The sequence below is a fragment of the Saimiri boliviensis genome, chromosome 16 (genome assembly GCF_048565385.1).
Source record: "Saimiri boliviensis isolate mSaiBol1 chromosome 16, mSaiBol1.pri, whole genome shotgun sequence".
Taxonomy (NCBI): Eukaryota; Metazoa; Chordata; class Mammalia; order Primates; family Cebidae; genus Saimiri; species Saimiri boliviensis.
This window is the reverse complement of record NC_133464.1, coordinates 18,379,714-18,406,656: the sequence shown is the minus strand read 5'-3', so window position 1 is coordinate 18,406,656 and position 26,943 is coordinate 18,379,714. Positions and strand designations below refer to the sequence as shown.

At 42.1% G+C, this 26,943-nt stretch overlaps 1 protein-coding gene across 3 annotated transcripts in view; it reads right to left on the bottom strand.

Annotated features, from left to right (window-relative positions):
• The window catches only part of ABCC4 (ATP binding cassette subfamily C member 4 (PEL blood group)), a 283,152-nt gene that overhangs the window by 86,993 nt on the left and 169,216 nt on the right, over positions 1–26,943 (bottom strand). For all 3 annotated transcript variants that reach the window (XM_074387539.1, XM_003928200.3, XM_074387538.1), the window contains one exon: positions 10,722–10,801. In XM_074387539.1, the coding sequence (XP_074243640.1) occupies positions 10,722–10,801 (80 nt within the window). The remainder of the gene's footprint in view (positions 1–10,721; positions 10,802–26,943) is intronic.

Sequence of the window (26,943 nt, the reverse complement as noted above, 5' to 3'; positions counted from 1 at the left end):
AATTAAAAATAAGTTTAACATTAGGCACTGGAGGTTCAAGGACAAGTTAGAAGTTAGTATCTCACCTTTCAGTTTCACTCAAATGCGCATAAAGCTCTATTTGTGCTGCTGTTCGTTTTACTAACTCCATCCACAATTCTCCTGAAAACGGAAAGCCTCATACAACAAAGCCAAACCTGAAACATCATCAGGTTTCTACCAGGCAGGTGTACGGTGACTGAGCCTTGGGGCCCCGGCACTGCTGGGCACGGAAGTGCAATGGGGTCAGTGAAGAGTCCAAAAGCCAAGGGAAGCCTCCCAACAGCATAGCATGGAACGGGGTGATCTGCTGTCCAACCCCAGGATGCACATGCAGATGCTGGTGAGAACAGCAAGGAAGAGGAGGCATCCACTGCCACGAAGACCTTTTTCAGGTGATGGCAAAGAGCAGGGAGAACTCGGAAAATGACCCTTTTCAGAAAGCAACCGGGCACAATGCAGAGGACAACATGTGTGCGCAGGGCAAGCCGGTTACCAGCCTCACTGATTTTCAGTAAAGTCTACCAACTGGGAATGATAACATCTCCAAAGGAGAGAGAGGCATATGCATGTATCACACATCCTTGTTTAACCTTCAGATTACAAGGTGAGCTGCCACTTCGCTGCTTAAAGACCTTGGATGGGTTCAACTGTCTATAGGTTCAACTATGAATTCCACAGACAAGTTTACAAGGCTGGCTAAAATGCAGACTCCAATTGCCCTAGAGCCCTATATAAATCATCTGTTATAGCCAAAAATGTTATTTTCCTCAATTCACAGTTTAAGACGTACATCAATATGCCTTAACAGAAGGATTACATTACCAATGGTTTAATTGCTTGAGGGGCATGTGTATTTGTGTGTATTTACATATATATATATATATATATATATATATATATATATATATATGTATACACACACACACACACACACAGAGGCACGTTTTAACCAAAAATTAACTAAAGCAGGTCTCAAACGATTAGAGATTTATTTAGCCAAGGTTGAGAATGCACCAGGGGCATCTGTGATCTCTGCTTTTTCCAGAGGGAGTTCTATAAACTCCAGTATTTTAAAGAAGAAAGAGCAAGCCGGAGTGGTAAAAAGAAAAAAAAGAAAAAAAAAAAAAAAAAAAAAGAAAAGGAAAAAGAGAGGGAAGGTAGGCAGTGAGGCAGATGGTCACGTTCTTGTGAGGCCCTAATTAGCCTCAGTAAATCTATGTTTTACATGTGAAAAGAGGGAGAAGAAGAAAATGTGGATTGTGCACTGTCTCACACTCAATTTGTGCTTTACACTAAGATAAAAAAGGGAGCACAGGAAATGAGGCGGTAACAGAGGGTTGCAGTGTTGTGAAATCACAGCTATCTGTTTGGGATTATTAGTACAATGTAGAATCACCAGTTGTTATAATGTTTTAATGTAAAGTTGTTTTTTAACACTAACGAGAAATGTGCATATTTGCTTTAGCCACAGTTAATACTTCTTCCTTGTTTACACACTGTTACCACAGAGCTATATATGTCACAACCTGAAAAAAACGTGTATTAAAATACTGTAGATGAAGATATAGGCTGGGTGTGGTGGCTCACACCTGTAATCCCAGCACTTTGGGATGCTGAGGTGGGCAGATCACCTGAGGTCAGGAGTTCAAGACCTGCCTGGCTAAAACCCCAGAAAATAAAATCAGCCAGGTGTGGTGGCACACACCTGTAGTCCCAGTTATAGAGGGAGGAGGCTGAGATGGGATAATTGCTTGAACCTGGAAGGCGAAGGTTGCAGCAAGCAGAGATCACGCCACTGCACTCCAGCCTGGGTGATAGAATGAGACTCTGTCTCAAAAGAAAAAAAAAAAGAAAGAAAAGAAAATCTAGTGTCCTCTCTCTCCTGAGCTTCCTGGTGCTCGTATCTAAAACACAGTCACAATTTCTAAGGTATCTGGGTTTGAGATCAGGTTTATCATAAAACCAAGAGCAAAGTTCTTTAAACGAGTAGTCTCCACAGCTGGGAATCTTACAGACTACCCAAAATGTCTAAAAGAATCTTGGGGAACAGAAACTAAGTTTGTCTATCTTTAATTCTAAAGACATCTGGGGCAAGAAAAAAAGGCTAATACCACGATTTCCAAAAGTTTTATATCTAAAATATCATAGGCTCATATTAAATAAGCATCATATGACTTTCTAGACGGAGATGGGTAGGCACTAGATGACAAATGATCTGTTATTAGAGACTCTGTGATAGATATGGGTTAGCTGTGTTCCCACCCAAATCTCATCTTGAACTGTAGCTCCCATAATCCCTATCTGTTGTGGGAGGAGCCTGGTAGTAGGTAACTGAATCATCGCAGTGAGTTTTCCCCATAGTATTCTTGTGATAGTGAATAAATCATGACACCTGATGGTTTTATAAAGGGCATTTCCCGTGAACATGCTCTCTTGCCTGCTGCCACATAAGACATGTCTTTGTTCCTCCTTTGCCTTCTACCATGTGAAGCCTCCCCAGTCATGTGGAAATGTGAGTCTGTTAAACCTCTTTTTCTTTCTTTTTTTTTGAGACTGTTGCCGAGGCTGGAGTGCACTGGTGCGATCTCAGCTCACTGCAACCCAGGTTCAAGCAATTCTCTTGCTTCAGCCTCCCAAGTAGCTGGGACCACAGGTACCCTGCTCATGCTTGGCATCTCTCTTCCTGGGGACATGCCACTTTGTTCCCTTCTGGAGACCTGGCACCTGTTTTTCCTCTGTAGACTGTGCCCCCTCCCTCAATCTGCCCCCATATCTTCTTTGCGTGGCTGTTTGCTTCTTATTTTTCAAACATCCTCCTTGGCCACACTGGTCCTGTCATTAGCAAACACTTTCCTTTGCTGAACACACTAGAAGTATACTAACTCAGATTATTTATGTTTATTGGTCTGTCTGTTTACCATCCACTGCCTGCACTAGAATGCCAATTCCTGGAAGCTGATATCCAGTTACTGTTCCCTGTGCTAGATCCTGGAAAAGTACCTGGCATACATGAAGTGTCCAACAAATACTGATTGACTCAATGCCTATGAGTGAGGTTTAAATGAGATGAGGCAAGTGAAATATGCTCAGAGCAGTGCTCGGCCTGGTGTTGTATGATCCCTTCTATTTTTATAGGACCTACAGATTGTTTTATTACAGAATGGAGTGGTAAAGAAAAGTATCACTAATGGGAAAGAGTGACTTTCACTGGTCCTTAAAGGATGAAGAATTAGGAGGGTACATTTGAGGATGAGCCAAGGGTGTGCAAACACACACACACACACACACACAGACACACACACACACACAGGCACCAACAGTCTAGCATGCATATGGTTTCTTTTCAAAAGTTAAAGAGAGATTAGATTTAAGGACCAGAAGATTTGAATTTTGCTCTCTGTATATCCTTTGTAGCCGCAAACCAAAGGCAGGCAAGCCAAAACAAGTCTATTTAGATATTTATGCTAACACAGGGCTGCACTGTGAGAAGAGGGCTCAAGTCCCCACTCTAGCATTAGGTGTTCCATGGCCAGTCTTGGAGGAAGCCATAATCTGATTGTCCCTTGGAGAGTCTCACCCTTCTACCACATCTTAAAGTATCTGGCTCAGGGGCAAAAATATAATTATGTACTGAAATCAGCAATCGTACTTGCATTATCAAGCAAAGAATAAAGGTCCTCTGGATTTCAGACCATCATGGGCAGCTTAACCAACACCCCACAGTACCTATAGGCACAGGCAAAAGAAACAAGAAGCAACAACAGGCAGGTCTTCCTTGTAACTACAAAATGCTAAATAATTTATCTGAGATTTCATTTAAAACATAAGAATTAGCTGAGAAAACGTACACTGAATCAACACCTCAGAAGGAATGAAAATTAAAATAATCTCCAGGCGAGGTGACTCACACCCATAATCCCATCACTTTGGGAGGCTGAGGGAGGTGGATCACTTGAGACCAGGAGTTCGAGACCAGCCTGGCCAACACAGCGAAGCCCCGTCTCTACTAAAAATACAAAAATTAGCTGGGTGTGGTAGCATGTGCCTGTAGTCCTGGTTACTTGGGAGGCTGAGGCAGGAGAATCACTTGAACCAGGGGGCAGAGGTTGCAGTGAGCTGAAATCACACCACTGTATGCCAGTGTGGGCGATAGAGCACGACTGTCTCTGCTCTGTCTTCTTCTAAAAAAATTTTAAACAAATAATAAAAATAATAAGTACCTTTCAAGGTTTATCAAATATGCAAAGGATGATCAGAATTAAAAAAACAAAAAAGAGAGTGAGAACTCTCTTGGTACTAGGGGCTTCCAATTACCTACAGGAACCTCCACCCAGGGATCCTATAACTTCCTCAAGATAATTGAACTTAAAGTGAAAGAGCTGGGATTAGAAAATTGTCTTGTGCTGAGACCTTACTATTCTCTCCTACAGTATCCTTTCTATTGTAAATCTTATCACACAGCATGGTAACTGCTTTCTATCTGTCCTTCCCAATAGAGTGAACTCATAGAAGAAGATAATTCAGTTTCACTTAGCCCCATATCTCCAAGCCCAGCATGGGGCCTAGTACACCTGAGATACTCAATAAATGCTTCTCAGGTGGATGAAGATAAAAGCTCTATCTTTTCTACCTCGGCATACTTAGCATATAGTAGGCGCTCAATAAAAAGCTAGTGGAAATAAATAAAAAGAAAGACATGTAATAAGAATGAGATATATTGGCTGAGCGTGGTGGCTCATGCCTATAATCCCAGCACTTTGGGAGGCCAAGATAACTTTGGGAGGGCAAGTAACCTGAAGTCAAGAGTTCAAGACCAGCTTGGATAACATGGTGAAACCCTGTCTCTATTAAAAATACAAAAATTAGGCAGTCATGGTGGCAGGAGACTGTAGTCTCAGTTACTAGGGAGGCTGAGGCAGGAGAATAGCTTGGACCCAGGAGGCGGAGGTTGTGGTGAGCCGAGATCATACCACTGCACTCCAGCCTGGGCAACAGAGCAAGACACTGTCTCAAAAAAAAGAATGATGAGAGATATTGAAAAGAATCACAAATTCTTTTCACAAGTCACAGATTTGTAATAGAAATGTTTTTCTGTTGGGAGAAACTTCGAGACATTCCCAGATACATCTAGTTGCGAATATAGTCACAAAACACCACATCTGCCCATCAAACACTACAAATAAATTTGTAGTATTAAAATTATGTAGAAAACTGCTGATTGAAAATCACTAATATTACACACTTCTAATCACTAATATTACAATTAAAATACTAATGAGATATTATTAATATAAATATTACAGAAAAGGTACCTATTAATCTAATTATTAAGAAGATGGAAGAAGAGATTCATGATGCTGGCATTAGTGCTGATATCAGGAAGTAATCAAGCACTTCTGGCTGGGCACAGTGGCTCACGCCTGTAATCCCAGCACTTTGGGAGGGCGAGGCAGGAGGATCACTTGCGGTGAGAAGTTCGAGACCAGCCTGGGCAAAACAGGAAAACCCCATCTCCACAAAAAAATACGAAACTTAGCTGAGTATGGTGGTGCACACCTGTAGTCCCAGCTACTTGAGAGGCTGAGGCATGAGAATTGCTTCAACCCTGGAGGTGGAGGCTGCAGTGAGCTGAGATAGCACCACTGCACTCCAGCCTGGGTGACAGAGTGAGACCCTGTCTCAAAAGAAAAAATAGGAAAAAAGAAAAAAAAAGAAAGAAAGTAATCAAGCACTTTAAAATGTGAATGTTAACTATCACCTCTATGTTTTTGTTTGTTGGTTTACGCAAATATACTATGTTTTAAATGCCAAATTCCTATTCAAAGAACATGAGTTCTAGATGAAGATCTTTATGCTAGTTGCATTTCAATTCTTTATGAAAACAAGGTATTCAGCGTTAACCTGTGAAGAGCTATTCTATGTTCATAAATGACTTGGCTTTAGAAATATTGTAGATGTTCAAAGCTGTTACCATTTTTGAGAAAGCAAACAAGAAAAACATGTTTGAACAACCCTTTATAAGCCAGACGTGCACTGCCAGCCTTGGCTAAATTATCTGATTAGCCCATGGCAACCCTGAGGTAACTTGCAGACTGTTCATTTCTATTCTTTAAGTTGTTTATTTCTAGTGATATATTTATATCTTATGATATATTCAAAAACTTCCCTTAATTCTGACTTTCCTTCCTTAAGGCCTAATCAAAAACCTTACCTTGCTTTATTCACTACTGTTGCACACCTGAGCCACGTTGGGTTCCAAAGTCCCAGAGACACATTACCCTAACTGTCCCTCTGGGTTTCTTCCCTTAATAAAGGACAGTAAATGAAACCCGCTTTTAAATGATTGGTGTCACTGTTCCCCATTTGCAATGAATGCCAATAGCTAACTATATAAAAAAACAAACAAATGAAAACTCAAATACAAATCTTTTGTTGAAGTCCCAAAATCAAAGTTGGGTTAATTGCCTCTAGCTAGCTGGTAAATCTGATCACATGCAAACCAGAATTTCCTTATCAAAGCAATTTCATCAGGGGAGTAATAAAATCTGTGCGTGGCTTCAAACTTGCTTCTACAGAGCCTGCATTCTAGACATCGAGCCACATGCAGAGGGCTCTACTCTCAGATTTACCCCCCCAGTCTTCAGCAAACTCAATTGGAAACAGTTCAGTTCTGACCCAATGGTCCACAGTTCCAGCCTCCTACTTACAAAACCAATAAAACGATCACCATCATACAGAAACATAATCAAACATGAATGCCCTGGATTAAAAAGGTCACATGAGGCTGGGCGTGGTTGTTTACAACTGTAATCCCACCACTTTGGGAGGCTGAGGTGGGTGGATCACCTGAGGTTTGGAGTTCGAGACCAGCCTGAGCAACATAGCAAAACATTGTCTCTACTAAAAATACAAAAAGTAGCCAGGAGTGGTGGTGGTCATCTGTAATCCCAGTTACTTTGGAGCCTGAGGCAGGAGAATTGTTTGAACTTGGGAGGTGAAGGTTGCAGTGAGCTGAGATGGCACCATTGCTCTCCAGCCTGGGTAACAGAGCCAGACCATCTCAAAAAAAAAAAAAAAAAAAGTCACATGGATAAAGGCGACTACATTATTTATTTCTATAGCTATTTAATTTTAAAGCTCAGCTTTAGTAAGAATACCAACTCGGCAGCAAATCACACTGCCATGTGTGTACCTATGCAACTATCTTGCATGTTCTTCACATGTACCCCAAAACCTAAAATGCAATTTAAAAAAAAAAGGAAAAAAAAAAGAATACCAACTCAGCAGTGTTAGTCTGAACCTTGTGATAAGTGCTAAGTTTCAACTCCCTCTTCATGAAGATACCTAACTTTTCTGTGGATTTTGATCTTCATTCTATTTGTTATTATACATCCTGCCAAAGCTCTTTCTGGCTCAAGAATACCATCTGTAGTTGGTACTGATGATACTTAGTTGCCTTGTAAATCAGTCAGCTAGATAACACCAAGGGTAACATCTTGGCAAAGAAATTCCCAGTCTTTTTAAACTCAATTGTTTCAGTCAATCTCAGCTGCTGGGTTGAGAAGGTCCCACTTTCTGTGAGTTTCTCTGGGCTTAGAAGGACCTGCTAGTCACTGTGATTATTACCCAGAGAATCTGGTGAGAACCATAAAAACCCAGGGGCCCGATGTCAGCAGCATGTTTTGCTAATGATGTTAAACACAAAGTAAAGCAGGAAATTTCCTACAATCTGAATTTTGAAAGGGCCTAAATAAACCCTGTAGAAGTGATGCGCTAGACAAGAGGCCTAAAAGTCAATTCCATTTCAGATGCCTGTGCCATGGAGAGAGCTACTATCAGCATAGATAACATCATGCTTCCTGTATAGTGCACCTGACTGATACTAGAAATAAATTTTAAAAATGTATCATAGAACTGAATCAAAGTAGACAAAATTTCCTTTGAAAAACAAAACACCTCCCTCCTTCCCCCGGAAAAGATCAACGACTGTAAGCAAAGCCTTGAGGTGAACAAAGCTAACTGTCATTTTGACCTTGCTTTGCTTTAATTCAGGAGACTACTTAGGAATGTACCAAGCAACCCCCTTCATTCGGCTCAGCTAGCAGAGCTAATAGGCTTCTAATTAATTTCCAGAAGATTGCTGTTATAACTAACAGGTTTTAAACATTTGGTTGATTGGGGAAAATGAATTGAATATAATGTATTTGATTTGGAAAATTAGTTTTCATTCTATGTGCTTACCATAATAGTGTTTGTTTTAAGTTTACATGATTCCATTAAGAGTCCCAGAACACCACTGGCTTGTTTTTATCCTTACAGAGGCCTAGGCAACTTTAAAAAAAAAAAAAATCAATTTACATTTAGATTTTTGTTGGCCTTTATTTGAGGGCACGTCAAATGCTTTTTTTTTTTTTGGGGGGGGGGGGATGGGTGTGTGGCTTTAATAAAAATTTTCACTTCCTAATATAGCAACAGGCCCAAATACTTCAAAATGATCCTGGCGATACCTCAGTCAAAAGCCCACTCATCGAATGCAAATCCCCGAGAGAAAGGCTCCACACACAAAGTAAGATGAACCAGTTACTGCATTGTTTACCACGTTTCACTTGATTCCTCCTGACAACCATTTAAACAATGAATGTTGGGAAATGTCCCTCAAAGAATCAGCAACAATGGCAGGGATCAGAGCTTTTATATTTAGTTAATACTATTTTTAAAAGGAGAAAATATTTCTTCCTGAAGGGATTATGGGAAGCCTTATTAAAGACACCTGCAAACAAAACAAGTGACAACAGATCTTTATCATAAATGATAACTGAGTTATCCTTTAGATAAAACTCCTTTCTTGGAGACAATAACATTAGGATTTAACCTTTGCTGTAGATTCAAGAAATCAACTAATTGGGGCCAGTTGTATTCCACAATGTTAAGTTTACCAAGATGATGTGAGTGGATAATAAAAGACGCCCTTGTCTCTCTGGTTAAACAGAAGTACGACGAGACTAGAATTTTCCCTCCTCACACTGCTAAGAAATGTTTTATATTGACATCAAGTAGCATCCATCTCTCTTCCTCCATGTGTGAGGCAAAGCACATGAGGGATTCTAATTATGACGGCTCACTCTGCTAAGCACATAGTGGGCCAGCCAGCTTCGGAAACTTGATCTTTGCCTAGCTTGCAGTTGCAAAGAAGTAGAACCTTTCACAAAATATTCTCGAAGTAATTAACAATCACTGTCAAAACGTGTACAGACAGTCATCTGAATTCTATGAAAACCGTGCAACTGTTTTAATGACTGCTTCTGGGGGAGAAATAATACAGCTAGACACAGCAGGGCACATTTTAAAAATAAGTTTGCAAAAGAAACAAAATCAGAGGTCCTTGTTTGATACTTCACCGGCGAGTCTCAGCTTACTTCCCCTTGGTAAACAGTGGATGCATTCGCCCATGGGCTATGCTGTTTGTTCATTTGCTGCCTTGCTGTGTAAGGAACAGGAAATTCCTGCAAGCATTTCAAGCCTATGACTGATTTTTCTGACATAGCTAATTTTCCAAATTAAGTAATTTTGGTTCCTTTTATAACAGTGGCTTCAGAGGAGATCTGAAGCATCTGAGCATTGAGAAAAAAAGGGGGTTTAGAGGGACCACAGGATCAAACCAAAATTGCAGACCCTAACTGTAGTATTTCTACTTACTGGCCTTAAATTCAGCAAATGACTAGAACTACTGTTACGCTGGCACTTATAAAAAGCCAAAGAGGTTCCAGTTTCATAAAGTGTTAGCAACAGCAGCTGAGATTTTGGAATATGTATAGCTTTTAGTAGATGCATTTCCAAAATAAATACTTGGGGAAAAAAGGTACCCCAGCTTGAACCACCGACCAGTAGACAGAATTAAACAACAGGAAAAAAACAAAATAAAACCAAACCACATGAGCAACAGTACTGAATAAGGAGATGAGAGATGAGATGACCCAACATTATTCTTTAGAGCCTCAAGTTCACAAACAAAAGAAATGCTTTACAGAAGGTATTTCTGTGGGATTGTTGTTTTTTTTTTTTTCAAAGACAGCTTAAGACTTAGAGCAATCAACGTGTGAAAACAAAAAAGACATTTTCTGAGTTGACTTTGATCCTGTACTCAAATTGGCTTAGATATCCTTGCCTTTAAAGGCTTTCTATCTGCAATAACTGCTCCCTATTGTCCTTGTTAATAAAGTATTATTTTCACATTATTACTAATCTTTTCTTTGTAAGTAACCACACCTGGTTTTATCCAAAAAAAAAAAAAAAAAGTGCTCTAAGTATTTGCCCTTTGTGGTAATACAATGCATAATTTAGTTAATCTAGTCTATCTTTCCGTGAGAGGTGATTGTTTCTATATTATGAAATGTGTTCACAGTAAAGCGAAATCCACGCCAGATACCTAGAGGCAGATAGAGAGCCACTTACCAAGCATGAAGCTACTTCAAACTAACCCTGACACGACTGTATAGCCACTCCCACACACGAGGTATTACTCACGCCAACTTAGCCTCTGAATTATAACCGCGCCTTTCTTTTACAAACATGGCCTTTTATTAAGTTAACATTACACACAGCCAGGCCGAGCGCCCCACCCCCACCCCCCATGAAAGGAGCTTGAAAAAATAGGAACTTCAGGTTTCCATTTGAGAACCTGATATTACTCTCAACGTTACCTGGATAAAATCTAAAAATGTCAGTGGCAGCAAATCATCCAAGTGTCCAATGTCTTTGGAGAAACGATTTAAAATTCTTCCTGCAAGAACAGGATATGAAAAATTACTCATTTCCCCAGATAGACCCTTTAAGAGAAACAATTCCCAAACAAATCAAAACAATATTTTAAATGCATATGTATTTAATATATTACGCATTCATATGAAATAAGCCAATGTCAGCGGTTAAGGAAAAGAAAATAGGATGATACCTAAAGAGAAACAAAAATATCATCAAATGGCAGTGGGCAGGGAGTTGAAATGTGACCCTGATTTTAAAAGAATTAAGGGGAAAAAAATCTTGTGACTGTATCAGAAAGGGTTGGCGGGTTCTAGAATGTTCCCTCTTTTTAAGACCCAATCGAGGACTTCAATCCAAATGCAAAGTAGGTAGATAAATGTACATAAATTGATCCTAATCATTTCACTAACTCTGCTTTATTTATCAGAATTTCTTTTGCTAAGTGGTGTATTTTTATATAAATATAATTGTAACTTCTGTATTTTTTCCCCCAGCCTGGTTGATTGCACCTCATATTTCTGGGGAAACTTGGGATCCTGTCATTTTCCAAGTTGTGAGTTTACTACTGGCAAACAAGGTGTCATTTTCAGATGTGCAAAAAGTGTGACAAAAACAGGCTTATTCTTATCTAAGAACACAAGAGGAAATTATGCAAGAAAACAGAAATATTATTTAATGATTGAAGATTGATGCTCAGCATCGACTTTATTTCCCCTGTCAGGTGGAATCCAAGAAAACAGTATGTCATAAAAGTGTCAGAAACAGATCAAAACTGGTTTCTAATAAATACCTATTCTTTTAAATGATTTCCTTCAAAAACATGGAAGTTGACTGGGCACGGTGGCTCACGCCTGTCAACCCAACACTTTGGGAGGCCAAGGCAGGCGGATCACGAGGTCAGGAGTTCAAGACCAGCCTGGCCAATGTGGTGGAACCCAGTAACAACTAAAAATACAAAAATTAGCTGGGCGTGGTGTCGCGTACCTGTAATCCCAGCTAGGGAGGCTGAGGCAGGAGAATCACGTGAACCCAGGAGGTGGAGGTTTTGGTGAGCAGAGATTGTGCCACTGCACTCCAGCCTGGGCAACAGAGCAAGACTCTGTCTCAGAAATGAAAACAAAAAAAATGGAAGTTATACACACACAGCCTACGTGGATGTAGGCGACCCCTGAGAATTATGGGTCTAGGCCTCTGAACTTCTTTTCTCATCAGTGCTTCTGGAAGCCCTGCTTACAGATGAGATGTGCAGCCTCCTATGGTTTAGGGTTTGTCACAATTGACCTTGTCCTGGGGCCTTCACACCAGGCCGTAAGTGCACACGAGTGGTCAGAAGCTGGGGACAAAGCTGCCAGAGCTGATGCAGCCTCTGCAGTGCTCCCAAGGGGTCCAGCTGGCCAAGAAGCACAGGGTGTGAAAGCTAGAGCTGCACCTCAATTTTCCCATCTCAGGCTTAGGACAAGCAGACTCCAGAAAGCATCACTTAGTGACACCTTTGGCAGGCCCAGTGACAACTTTTCTGAGCCTCTAATAACACCTCCTTTAGAGGATTGTCCTGGGGATTAATGGGCTCATGCCTGTTAAAAAAAAAAAAAAAAAAAAAAAAAGGCCAGGCACAGCGCCAGGTACTTTTTCATGGCTGCTAAAAAACCAAAAACAAAAAGGTGCGATGATGACTATGACCCACAGGTGCTGCAGCACACCACCAGGAGGAAGCTCGAGTGTTCTAATGCAGATCCTGATGCAGTGGCCCTGGGGAGGAGCCGGAGCCTCATTCCCAACCAGCTCCCAGAGCAGGGGGCTCCTGCTGCTGTTTGCCAGACCACGCTAGGCAGGGCGAGAGATCAGCTATTATTTTATCAGCTGTACTTAGGAAACATTAAAATTAGATGAGTATTTTTCCTACAGGTTCTTATGGATTTTGTAGTCTTTCTTGTTATTTTTTCTCACTGCAATGAATCAATACCGGATCAAGGAAAATATAAGTTAAAAAATTAAAGACAAAATTAAAACACGAATTGTTTCTTAAATGGAAACGTTAACATTTTAACATAGGCAATATTCAGAAACATTCCAAGTAGTACGGTTCAGTTTTTAAAAAGTTGAAAGCAATATTCAAATTATTTTTAAAGGATAGGCCAGGTATGGGGCTTACACCTATAATCCCAGCACATCTGGAGGCAGAGTTGGGAAGATAGCTTGAGCCCAGGAGTTCAAGACCAGCCTGAGCAACATAGTAAGACCTCATCTCTACTAAAACACAAAAAATTAGCTGGACCTGGTGGCTAATTTTGTAGCCACCTGCAATCCCAGCTACTCAGGAGGCTGAGGCAGAGAATTTCTTCAATCCAGGAGGCAGAGGTTGCAGTGAGCCAAGATCACACCATTGCTCTCCAGCCTAGGCAACAGAGTGAGACTCCATATCAAAAAAAAAATTTAAAAAAAAGAGAAATTCTGCCTTCTGTGTCAATAACCTGTAAAATAACCTTGTCATATTCACATATACAACTATTGCCCTTTTCATGTCCTTTCTATACTTCCAGAAGTTAAAGAACAGCTGGCTCCTTTCTATTCACACGCACTAAGTGGGAGCACCGGCAATCTTTACACCGGGGATTGCTGTCTGCTTGGTCCTGCGCACCTTCCCCAGTGCCTTGACCAATGCTTAGTGTATATATTGGTTTTATTTTATTTTTTTAAGGGAGAGGGTCCTGTTTGCTCTTGCCCAGGATGGAGTGCAATGGAGTGCAAGCCCTTCCGCTACAAATATTAAGTGGCCTGTTTTCAAATTTCAAGGCCCCAGTTGCAATGCTTGATTCTTGTATTCAGTCTTTCTGGCACGTCACCCTTGCCACTGTCTTTGCCCTGTTGTTGAGCCAATTTATTTGTTTGCGTTCCTTCAAAGGGCATTTGAAATACGCAGTTACAGACTGAGTTTGGGTACAGCAACAGAAGCCAACATGACAGCATGAAAGCATCACAGAAAGCAAAGTAGCCCAATATTTCAGAAAAGGAAGAGGGTAGGAGAGGGGATGGCGGGCCCCAGGTGCTGGGTTGGGGTTCGGGGTGAGGAGGGAACCTGACAGAGAAGGGACAAGGGATGGAAGGACATGGAGGAGACACAGACCACAGGACGGGTGGAGAGCAGGCAAGGAGAACAGGTAAGAAGCACAGCAGAACAGCCAGAACAGGAAACAGATCGCAGACAGAGATAACCAGGATCTCACAGGTAATCAGAAGTGGAGGAAAAGTTCTGGCCCAGCCATGGCCTCGCCTTATTTAATTCCTCTGAAGCTAGGAACTCCTCCCAGACCATAAAGGTAAAGTCATGTAAGAAGATATTTTATTTACATGGTAGATTTAAAACGGTGCATCTGGCCGAGTTCAGTGGCTCGTGCCTGTAATCCCAGTGCTTTGGGGAGCCAAGGCGAGAGGCTTGCTTGAGTTCAGGAGTTTGAGGCTGCAATGAGCTGTGATAGCACCAGCCTGGCTAAGAGCAAGCAAGATCCTCTCCCTTAAAACAAATAAAATAAAATAAAAGGTGCACACTAACCCAGACCATTTTCTCCTTCCTGCCTTCCTTGCTTTTCTCTTTCTTCCCTCTCTCCCTCCCTCCCTTTCTTACATTTCTTCGTTTCTTTCTTTTTCACTCTTGTTGCCCCATTTCACCGCAGTCGCCACCTCCTGGGTTCAAGCAATTCTCCTGCCTCAGCCTCCCGAGTAGCTAGGATTACAGGCATGTGCCAACACACCCAGCTAATTTTGTATTTTTAGTACACACGGTGTTTCTCCATGTTGGTCAGGCTGGTCTCGAATTTCCGAGCTCAGGTGATCCGCCTGCCTCGACCTCCCAAAGTGCTGGGGTTACAGACGTGAGCCACTGTGCCCGGCCGGCCACTTTCTTAAGGCACCAAATTTGTCACACAAGTCTAGAAGAGTGAACTCAGCAACGTGCTGTGGAAGAAAACTGTAGACAAACCCTCCCATAGAAAGACTCTCAAGATCACTTGTTGCTTGTCACAGCAAATGTGGGATGAAGAACCTGTAGTTGCTCATCTTTACTCTTCCTGCCTCACCTGAATGCTTACAGGCCAAAGAAAGACAGAACTGTGGTTCCAGGTAGCAGGTCCTGGAAATGACTTGTGCTCGCTCCAGTAGCAGCTGTGGGATAAAGGCAGGTAAAAGCCGTTTGATGGGGAAAGCCACAGGCAGGCTCCCCGATGCAGTGGGAGAGTGGTCCCGGGAGCAGGGCGGACACCTGACATTCTGAGAATTTTGTATCTCCTAGGAACTAAGCTAGAATCAGGACCACAGTAAATCAACTAAGGATTATAGTTACCCTATAGTGATGTGAAGGAATGCCTCTCTAGAATAATTATGTTGTATTTTCAAAGTGTAGTTGATTCTTGCCTTTTCATAGAATTACAACATATCTTTTAAAATGTAGTTTCCAGGTTTTATTACATGACAAGACAAATTGGAGAAAATGAGTTTCAGATGTATGTATGTGTTCTTTCCTTTTCTAATCAGATCCTTCCCGTTTGATTGACCCCCAGCTAGAAGGTGTTAGGTGAGACTGTCTTCACTAAATGACTCAGAAAAACCCAAATGGCCTCAAGGCAAAAGGCAACCTCATCATCTGTTATCTATATCCAGCTTCGAGATTTCCTTTCTCCAGGTATCGATAATCTCTTACTTTGCACTCATTCCTTCCCTCCTGCTCACCCATCAGGTAAAACACCTATAATCACTCATCAGAACCTGCTCACTGGAATTAAAATTTTACTTGTCTCATGACTTTAAATTGATGTTTGTTTGATGTCTCTCTCGAGGTTTTTTTGTTTTGTTTTGTTTTTGAGACAAATTCTCACTCTTTCACCCAAGCTGAAGCACACTAGCGAGATCTCAGCTCACGGCAACCTCCACCTCCCAGGTTCCAGCTATACTCCTGCCTCAGCCTCTGAGGAGGTAGCTGGAACTACAGACACACACCGCCACGCCCAGCTAATTTTTGTATTTTTAGTAGACACAGTTTTCACCATGTTGGCTGGGCTGGTCTCAAACTCCTGACCTCAGGTGATCCACCCACCTTGGCCTCCCAAAGTGCTGGGATTACAGGTGTGAGCCACCGCACCTGGCCCTCTCTGAGTGTCTTATGATCACACTGGTAGCAGATTAATCGATACATGTAAGTGAGCACAGCATGTAGAGCGACACAACACCGACTCGAGCACACACACAGGTGGGAGAAATAAGAAAGCATGGACCACACCCAAGGCGGCGGCAATCAGGAAGGCATGACGGCAGGGGGGCATCACCAGCTGGTGGGAGTTCCCCGGGTGAGGCAGGGTCAGCCCTAGTGGGAACAGGACCTGAGAATGTGGAAAGAGGGCTAAGAATGTGTTGATGAAGAAGGCAGACTTCGATCAGGTGGAAGGAATGACATCCGTCAGGACCAAGAGGTGGGAAAGAACAAAAGGATGACAAATATTTGCCTAGTTGATGGGAAGAGCATGAGCTAAGGTGTGCTAAGATAGGAGATGAGTTGGGTGTGGAATGGGAGTGGAAAGGATCAGGTGTTGAAGGCCTCTGCTGCAAATTCCCTGTACTCATGGCTCTTCCAAGCCATGTTTGTAAGCAGGAAGCATTTAGAAAGGGCACAAATGCAGTTAGGAGAGATGGATGTTTTACCCATTCGACTTTGGCTGGAGAAAGAGGTCTGCAGAAGATGGCCAAAGAGAGCCACTCAGCTTCTCTGCCTCTGTGTGCACAGACGGACCCCACACGAACACATCCCAGTGCCTTCCTCACTGAGAGCAGGGAGCTGGACAAGATTTTTTTCCATTAGGGTCATCTTGGTTCATTCACTTATGATTGGAGATGTCATCCACTGATGCCAAGCATGGTGGCTCAAGCCTATAATCCCAGCACTTGGGAAACCAAGGGGAGAGGACTGTTTGAGACCAGGAGTTTGAGGATGCAGTAAGCTATGATCGCACCACTGCAGCCCAGCCTGGGCAAAAGAGCAAAGAGACCCCCTTTCTTTAAAAAAAAAAAAAAAAAAAAAAAAAAAAAAGGGCCAGGAGCTGTGGCTCATGCCTCAGTAATCCCAGCCAGCACTTTGGGAGGCCAAGGTGGGCGGATCATGAAGTCAGGAGATGGATACCATCCTGGCCAACATGGTAAAAACCCATCTTTACTAAAAATACAAAAATTAGCTGGGTGTGGTGGCACATGCCTATAATCTCAACTACTTGGGAGGCTGAGGCAGGGGAGTTGCTGGAACCAAGGAGTCAGAGGTTGCAGTGAGCCAAGACTGTGCCACAGCACTCCAGCCTGGTGACAGAGTGAGACTCTGTCTTAAAGAAAAGGGGCTGGGCACAGTGGCTCATGCCTGTAATCCCAGCACTTTGGGAGGTAGAGGCAGGAGGATCATCTGAGGTCAGGAATTTGAGACCAGCCTGGCCAACATGGCAAAACCCCATCTCTATTAAAAATCCGGAAAAAAAAAAAGAGAGAGAGAGAGAGCGAGAGAGAGAAGAAGGCCAGGCGTGGTGGTGTGTGCCTGTAGTCCCAGCTACTCAGGAGGCTGAGAAAGAACTGCCTGAACCTGAGACGGAAGCTGCAGTGAGCCGAGATCGCGCCACCGCACTCCAGCGTGGGTGACAGAGTGAGACTTGATCTTAAAATAATAATAATATAAAGTTACATCCTAATCCAGACCATTTTCTTAAGGAAACAAATTAGGCACACAAACCTGGAAGAGTGGACTCAACGCTGTGTTTGAAGCACACCCCACAGAGCAGTAAATTGGTGTCGGAAACCGTGTTTGGCACAGGGTATACATCGTCTCAAAACTATGACACAGACACTGCTGCCATTTTACAGAAGACACAATGGAGGCTTAGAGGCAGTAATTCATTCATTCCAGGATGCCCGGCTGTCAGGCATCCAGGCTGTGACTCACACCCAGCTCCCAGAGGTTCAGAAATGGGTGCTCATGTCAACACCTCCATGACATCAAGCTACTTTACTGGACACAATTGCAAGTTCTACTAAGTGACTACTAATAAAAGTGAACCAATAAATTTCCAGGCAGGGCTGACACAAATGGTGATGGCCAAAGCAGCCGCTGACAGCCCAGGCCCCTTCTGATTGGCTACTGCCTGCCGTACTGGATGGTCAACACCTTGACTATCACTCCCGCTTAGAAGTGTTTCAGGAATTCTCTCTTGGCTAATCATAATTAAAGTAAAACATTTAAAACAACTCCACCTCAAGATTAAATTACGCAAGTTACAGAAGGCCGTAACTTGTAACAAGTAAGTAAATGAATGAATGAATGAGGACACGCCACCTAATAAAAGGCAGAATTGATTAGGAAAGTCCAGGGGCTCCAGTTCCACCTCATTCCAGGCCATAACACATTGTATGACCCAGGGCAAAGCCAAAATCACTCATTGCTAGGAAGTATTGTAGGGGACTATCCTTGAAGCCGTTGAAAACACCTGATAAACTGCCTCGGGAAACCATTTTGCTACAGCAGCTATGCATGCTTTGCTACAGAAAGTGATCATTATTTCACATTTGCCAAGTGTTAAAAAGACAAAGTCAAGAAGACAGACCAGGCCAATTCCTTTGTTACTTTTTACCCATGAATCTCAAGGATACACCAGGGAGGAGTGAACCTGGCCCAACCTAATATAGCATCAGGGAGGTACAGACCCTTGGACAGCAACAATAGAAGGATTTCGAGGACGGCTGCTCTCCGACACTGCATGGCCAACAAATGCCACAGGGTGTTTTTGCTTGGAAATGCACACGTGTGCAGTTTGCATACGATTTCAGGGGATTCCTAAACCAGGAACCACAAGACGGCAGAGCTTTCGTTAAGAACCTCTGATTCTGCCGGGTGCGGTGGCTCACGCCTGTAATCCCAGCACTTTCGGAGGCTGAGGCGGGCGGATCACGAGGTCAAGAGATCGAGACCGTCCTGGTCAACATGGTGAAACCCCGTCTCTACTAAAAATACAAAAAATTAACTGGGCATGGTGGCACGTGTCTGTAATCCTAACTACTCAGGAGGCTGAGGCGGAAGAATTGCCTGAACCCAGGAGGCGGAGGTTGCAGTGAACCGAGATCGCTCCATTGCACTCCAGCCTGGGTAACAAGAGCGAAACTCTGTATCAAAAAAAAAAAAAAAAAGAACCTCTGATTCTAAGAGAGTAAGAAAACCAGCGATCTCTTAACCTCTTCTGCTACAGGAATGCATCACTTTAATCCCTAAGACAGACTTTTTACGGGTCCAGTATCCCGTCACTATTGTTCACGGCTAAATGCTCATGGAATATCGCCAAAAGAATGAGTCATGGAAGGGTAAAAACAAGGGCCTAGAAATACCCAGCAGTCTCCAAGAATGTGTTCCCACAGAGAGGGTGGCAACAATGCCTATTTATAAAGCACTCACCTAGACAAGGAGTTTCCACTTCCACAAAGGCAAGTATCAGATTCAATAACTCAGATCACCTTGAATGGAAATTATCATTCAGTGGGCAAAATCGGCTCTATCTCTGTTCTACATACAAGTAAATGTCACACTCAAAAATAGGACAGCAAAACATTTGGTGTGAGAACGTGACTGAACTTGAAGACAATGGGCCCTCCCACTACCCACCCTATGTAAAGCATCCAAAGGTGTGCTGGAAACAGACCAACCAACACCCAAATCTGATCGCTAGTTCTATCCTCGGCTCATCATTTTAATATCTGGGAACCGCCAACAGATGATACACCAAACTAGCTACGCTGTGTTCAATAAAAATGCATGAATTTCTGTTGGAATATATATATTTAAGTACACCATTAAGAAGCAAGGAGAAAAAAAAAATTATCCACTGTATTTCTGTAAAAATTCAGATAAAATTTGAAGAACTAGAAATACTACTATAATTCTTCTAATTCTACATATGCTATCAGTTATAAAAAGCTGAAAACACACATTACCTCTTAGTCAAACCATCATCTTCATCTTAGGGGGAATCTTCACCTATCCAAATGCCCCAAAAGCCTCTGCAGTCCCATTCCTGCTCCTCTTCAGACCATGGTGTTCACCAGTCATTTAGTTTCTAAACCCAGGAGCCAGCTTTTCCCTCATTCTCATTGCTCTTGACTTTCCCTGCAGCACCTAACACTGTTAATTATCATCTTTTTGAAAATATTCATGGATGCTGGCTTTGGGGATATAAATTTATTTTATTTTATTTGAGACAGTCTCTGTTGCCCAGGCTGGAGTGCAGTAGCATGATCTTGGCTCACTGAAACATCTGGCTCACAGGTTTAAGCAGCCTCAGCCTCCCAAGCAGCTGGGATTACAGGTGTGCACCACCACGTCCAGCTAATTTTTGTGTTTTTAGAGAAGAGGTTTCCCCATGTTGGCCAGGCTGATCTTGAACTCTTCAAGGCTTCAAGTGATCCACCTGCCTCAGCCTCCCAAAGTGCTGGGATTACAGGTGTGAGCCACCGCACCTGGCCTGATTTTCTTTCTTTTAATATCTGTCTCTTTCCACCCCTGCTACCCTGCCCATCTGCTAACTATAAGTGGTGCCCCCTTATATCTGGAAACTCCACCTCTCAAACTCTATCTCCCCCGTGGTGATCTCACACCCTCATGGTGCTGTTCTCCAAGGACAGCAACGCCCAAACTAGATCGTGCAATCGCTGACTTTCTTCTACCTTACTCTTACTGTGCCATGCGTCCTGCTAGCTGACCTCTCCCCTAGATGTGGGAATGTCTAACATGTTTCGATTGTGAACTGAGAAAAACCTCAATCACTGTCACTGAACATGTTTAACATAGTCCAATCAATAACTTCAGAGGATTTCAACATGCAAAAAAAAAAAGTGTTACAAACTTATGCTATAAATTTGACTTGCCAAAACATTTTTTATAGTCTAAGTAAAGGGTAAAATCCAGATTCTGTCTCAATTTTTGATCCTCAGGGATCTTCTGTGAGCTCTGGGCAGCCACAGAAGTTGGCCTTGGTAGTAGCAGGGAGTCCTGAAGGCTGAGCTGACCTCCTCATCCCCATGCGTGTTCCTACATCAAATAACTTAATCAGAACACAAACTGTTCTTAGATTTCTGTGGAGGTAATTAAATAATTCGATGCCAATTAATCACAGTCAAATAAGAGTCTGTCAGAGAAGAACTCTATACACATTGGAGTCTATTTAATGGTCAAATACTTGGCAGGATCCTAGTTAAACAATGATTCATTAAACCTCCTGTGCCTCACAATGGCTAGGCTAAACTCAACGTGAAAGAATCGAAACTCTTTTGTTCTTCCATAAAAAGACATCAAATCTTTGTGCGTGATATTCTTTTCACCATCACTTAGCAGCCTGCTCAGTTGCATGACTGAGAATGTGTTCAGCTGCTCCTGGGCACAGGGCATCTGCAAGTCCTTGTCGGCTCTGAACACCATAGCTGTGCCTCTCTTTTCTTCCCAGCTGAAAAAGTAAAGAGCTGGACAGCTGACCACACCTACTTAAAATATTTATTCACTTTGAGCAGGGAAAAATCACAGACTCAGAACCTTCCTTCTACCCTAAAGGAGAGGCAAGCTGTGGCCATTTCCCTAGAAGCAGACAATTAACCACTTTAAAACCCCTTGATCTGCACAAGTTGTCAACCCAGCAAAAATCTGTCCAACATTTTCAGTTCCCTGAACCTACCTTATCAACTTGGTTCCTTTAAATTAAAATGTCCCTTTTTAACACAACTCCCCATGAAAACCTAGAGATCCATTTTAAGTTTGGCTGATAATTCCCAAAGACTTTTAATCATGGTTCTCAGAAGGACTCCATTACCTCCCTGGAATTTCATTTCTTCCTATGGCAAAAGAATCAAGGAAAACGACCTAGCTCTGTATTGCTGGGTGTTTTGCCTACACTAGCAATATAAGCTAGCACCTCCATAGTTTCATGAATGCTGTCATTTTTTTTAAAAGCATGCTTTTTGCACTTCATTGTAGATTCGAATCTGAATTAGAGATCACGAAGTTGGCCGAACGTGGGTTCTTTGGGTTTAGATTGCAGATGCTGTTAACAATTGCATTTACGTCTCTATTTAAAGAAGGACTCCTAGCCAGTTTGTTAAATGCATTCAAAAGTAAATTTCAAAAAACAAATGTTGTATAATTATTAAAGTATTATTTTACATATTCATTAGAATTGAATAACCCAGACTGGTGTTTAGTTTTACCTGGCACAAGTTTATTGAATAATTGCCAATCATATTGAAGCATACATGTAGCTAAAGCAATAAACATAGTGATATTTCTGATACATTCATTTTTAAAGGAAATTATCCATTTGTCTGCCTTTATGTATTATTTTTTCAGATAGATTGCAAATACAATGGATATGTTGTGGATATTCCAAATGCTCCTATGGTGTGGTACTGATTCAGGACTAAGGTTGTAGGCTTTTTGATGATATTCAATTTGCCAATATTATATCCTGCTATATGAAAAATAAGTAAAACAAAAATTTATAATGTAAATAAATAAAATTGATAGCATTTCTCTTATTTAGGGAAAAATATGTATTAGAAAACATTTGTAGAAGGAGAAAAATGTTTCATGAAAGAAATTTTTTAAAGATGATTTATATATCAGCTTCCTTCCCAAACTAAATTAATTATAATAGAGCAAAGCTAAATATTATATGACACTGCTTTCATGAAAAAGTTAAGAATCTTAACAGAAAACAGGCCAGGCACAGTGGCTCACACCTGTAATCCCAGGACTTTATGATGTCAAGGCGGGCGGATCACCTGAGGTCAGGAGTTGAGACCAGCCTGACCAACATGGTGAAACCCTGTCTCTACTAAAAATACAAAAATCAACTCATGTGGTGGCAATAATCCCAGCTACTCAAGAGGCTGAGGCAGGAGAATCACTTGAACCTGGGAAGTGGAGGGTTGCATTAAGCCAAGATCACACCATTGCATTCTAGCCTAGGTGACAAGAGTGAAACTCCATCACAAAAAAAAAAAAAAAAAAAAAAAAAAAAAAACAGAAAAAAAGAAAAGAAAGAAACTTAGCAGAAAACATATCAGCAAAATGTATTTTAACTTTGCTCATACCTTGAACAGTACGAAATAAAGACTGAATTTTATTGGGTCTTGTTGGATAATCAATATTAAATTCATATGCAGAAGACAGTAACAGTGAATGTAGGGTATACTGTATATTTACTTTTTTTTTTTTTTTGAGACGGAGTTTCACTCTTGTTACCCAGGCTGGAGTGCAATGGCGCGATCGCGGCTCACCGCAACCTCCGCCTCCTGGGTTCAGGCAATTCTCCTGACTCAGCCTCCTGAGTAGCTGGGATTACAGGCACACGCCACCATGCCCAGCTGATTTTTTGTATTTTTAGTAGAGACAGGGTTTCACCATGTTGACCAGGACAGTCTCGATCTCTTGACCTTGTGATCCATCCACCTTGGCCTCCCAAAGTGCTGGGATTACAGGCTTGAGCCACCGCGCCTGGCCACTGTTTTTAAGAGATATACACGCTATGAACCAAAAATTGCTAAGTCTTAAAACAGAAGCAAAAAATAAAGCATTAAATCAGTGACTTTAATTATGAATATTAAATCTCTTTTTTGATCCCTGTCATAAAACCCACATTTTGTTTTCTACTGCTCTGAAAATATACAATGATTACCGCAATGTGTGTATTTATTTCTCAGCTACACTGTGATACAAAACGATTTTTAGGGGGAAAAAGTCACACTGAGTCTGTATATAAACATACTGTGGCAAAACAAATTTTCCTGCAAATATAAGCAGTTTTACAGTCTATCAAAGTGGTGCCAAAAAGTAGATTTATTCGCATTAAGTGCTGACAGGAACGAAACGTTTCTGCGGTAAATAAAGTACATTGTAACCCAATGGTCAAATCAATATAAGTCATTAAAAACAGACTGTATTCTTCAAGGAAATAGTGCGTTTAAGGGGGAAAAAGAAAAATCTTTGGTTGTGATGGAGAATGTATCTCCAAACACAGCTGACAATTACCCGTCTGAACTGACTCTTCTCCCATGTCTACAAAGACGCATCTTTGGGTCCCTTATCTTTTTTCATGTGTATTTAGCCAAGTAAACTGCTATACAGCATTTCTGGCTTCCCCACAGGCATCCTATAAATACAAATAAGAAAATATGCCCTGGTTTTTTTCTTTTTCTAGGCCCCAAACTGGTAGAATATTATCACTTTTGTAGGCTTTTGCAAATCTGTGCAGCGGTGTTGGGCAGAAATGTGCTAGATTATAATATCCATTTAAACTACCAGCATGTAACAAAATTCAGGTGGGGTGCATGCCACCCAAATTAATTTGCTACTTGAAAAAAGACTGCTTAAGCCAAGCCTGTCAAAAGGCAAACAGGAAGGGAGTTAAGAAACTGTAAATAAACCTAAACACAGTTTGCGTTTGATCTAATTTTCAAGTGTAGGATTAAAAAAAGAGGAAGCATGCCAAGGAAAGGTAACAAGAGGAGACGCGAAACAAAGAGACCCGCACAGGCTCCATGGCACGGGCAGCTTGTTTCCAGGGAAGAGTTGCCTGGCTGGGCGCGGTGGCTCACGCCTGTAATCCCAGCACTTTTGGAGGCGGAGGCAGAGTTGGGCGGATCACCTGAGGTCAGGAGTTTGAGACCAGCCTGGCCAACATGGTGAAACCTTGTCTCTACTAAATATACAAAAAATTATACAGGCATGGTAGTGCATGCCTGTTAACACCAGCTATTCTGGAGACTGAGGCAGGAGAATCACCTGAACCCTGGAGGCAGAGGCTGCAGTGAGCCGAGATTGCACCACTGCACTCCAGCCTGGGCAACAGAGCGACACTCTGTCTCCAAAAAAAAAAAAACAAGTTGTCCAAAGATGTCAGGCAACCTGGCATTCCTCACAACTAGCAACCCAAAGCTACCTTGCAGGGTTTACTGACTTAAGAAAATAGAGAAAGTCACTAACTTATACCCAGGAGCATGGCTACTATCACAAAATCAGAAAATAGCAAGCATGGGCAGGAATGTGAAGGAATTAGAATTCTTGTATATAGTTGGGGGATCATAAAGATGGTGTAGGTGCAATGAAAAAAAAACCAATATGACATGTCCCCACATTATGAAACATAGAATTACTGCATGATCCAGCAAGTCTACCTCTAGATATATACCCAACGGAAGAGACAGCAGGGGTCTAGAAGAGATATCTGCACACCCATGTTCACAGCACTACGCACAACAGTCAAAGGGCAGAAGCAACCCAAGAGATCAATAACAAATGAATGGATAAACGAAAGGTGGTACAGTTGGCTGTCCCTCTGTAACTATGTGGGATTGACAATTCCACCAGTACCAATATCCGCAAATGCTCAAGTCCATTATATACAATGGTATAGTATTTGCATGTAACATACAGACATCGTTCAATAGAATTTTATTTGTTTTTTATTTTGTTTACTTTTTGAGACAGAGTCCCACTGTGTTGCCCAGACTGGAGTGCAGTGGCGTGATCTCGGCTCACTGCAACCTCCACCTCCTAGGTTCAAGTGATTCTCCTGCCTCAGCCTCCCAAGTAGCTGGAATTACAGGCATGCATGACCATGGCCAACTAATTTTTGTATTTTTAGTAGAGACAGGCTTTCACCATGCTAGCCAAGCTGGTCTCGAACTCCTGGCTTCAAGTGATCTGCCCATCTGGGTTTCCCAAAGTGCTGGGATTACAGGTGTGAGCCATCATGCCCGGCCCTCTCATTTAATTTTAAATCATTTCTAGATTACTTACAATGCCTAAATACAACATAAATCCTATGTATTTGTTATACATTATTTTTTGTTGTTGCATTATTGTTTTTACGGGATTTTTTTTCCAAATATTTTCCATTCGCAGTTGTTTGAATCTGAGCGTGCGGAACCCACAGTTACAGAGGCTGGTTGACTGTATAAACATACAATGGAGTATTATTCAGCTTTAAAATGGGAGGAGATTCTGGGCCATACAACAACATAGATGAACCATAAGGACATTGCACTAAATGAAATAAACCTGTCAGAAAAGGAAAAAGGCTGTTTAATTCCACTTATGTCTAGTATGTAGAAGAGTCAAACTCAGAGACAGAAGTAGAATGGTGAATGCCAGGGGCTGGAGGGAAGGTGTGGTTGGGGGCTTGTGTTTAATGGACCCTGGGATTCAGTTTGGGTAGATGGATAAGTTCAGGAGATGGAGGATGGTGACGGCCACACAACAATGCAAATGTACTTAATGTCACCAAACTGTATCGAGTGCTTACAATGATTAAGATGGCAAATTGTATGTTATGTGTACTTTATTAGAATTTTAAAACCTTTTTATTTTTGAGACAGAGTCTCACTCTGTCGCCCAGGCTGGAGTACAGTGGCATGATCTTGGCTCATGGCAACCTCTGCCTCCCAGGTTCTAGTGATTCTCCTGCCTCAGCCTCTGGAGTGGCTGAGATTACAGGTGCCTGCCCCCACGTCCGGCTAATTTTTATATTTTCAGTATAGACAGGGTTTCACCATGTCGGCCAGGCTGGTCTCAAACTCCTGGCCTCCCAAAATGGTGGGATTACAGGTGTGAGCCACTGCACCCAGCCCCTAAAATCATTTTTTAAAAACAACTTTACAGCCAGCCTTCTCTCAGAATCCATTCTATCCATCACATGCATCCATTCCTGAGGACACCATCAGAGTGTTCAGTTCTACATGGACACTCAGCACCCAATTTTCCCAGGTCACAGAGGAAGTACCTGCTGTCACAGCCCCTCTGTCACCAACTGGTGAGAGAGATGAGAAAGTAACAGGAGACCAGAGTCCCCACCCACGCCAACAAAGGAGAACTCTCCTTATAGATAAAGAGAGCAAAGTGAAGAACAGTAACAGTGACGTTGGAGGGGAGGAACAGAGAAGGAAGAGCCCACCTGCGCTGGCAGAGAGGGGCGCTGAAGGGATACAAGAGCCACCTTATGCTGAGAAGAAGCAAAGGAGGCTGAAGAGGACGTGGTTAAGCACTTTACTCTGCAAAGCATGGGGTGACCGTTAGAAAACACCATAGCAACTGACCTTTCTGAAAAAGAT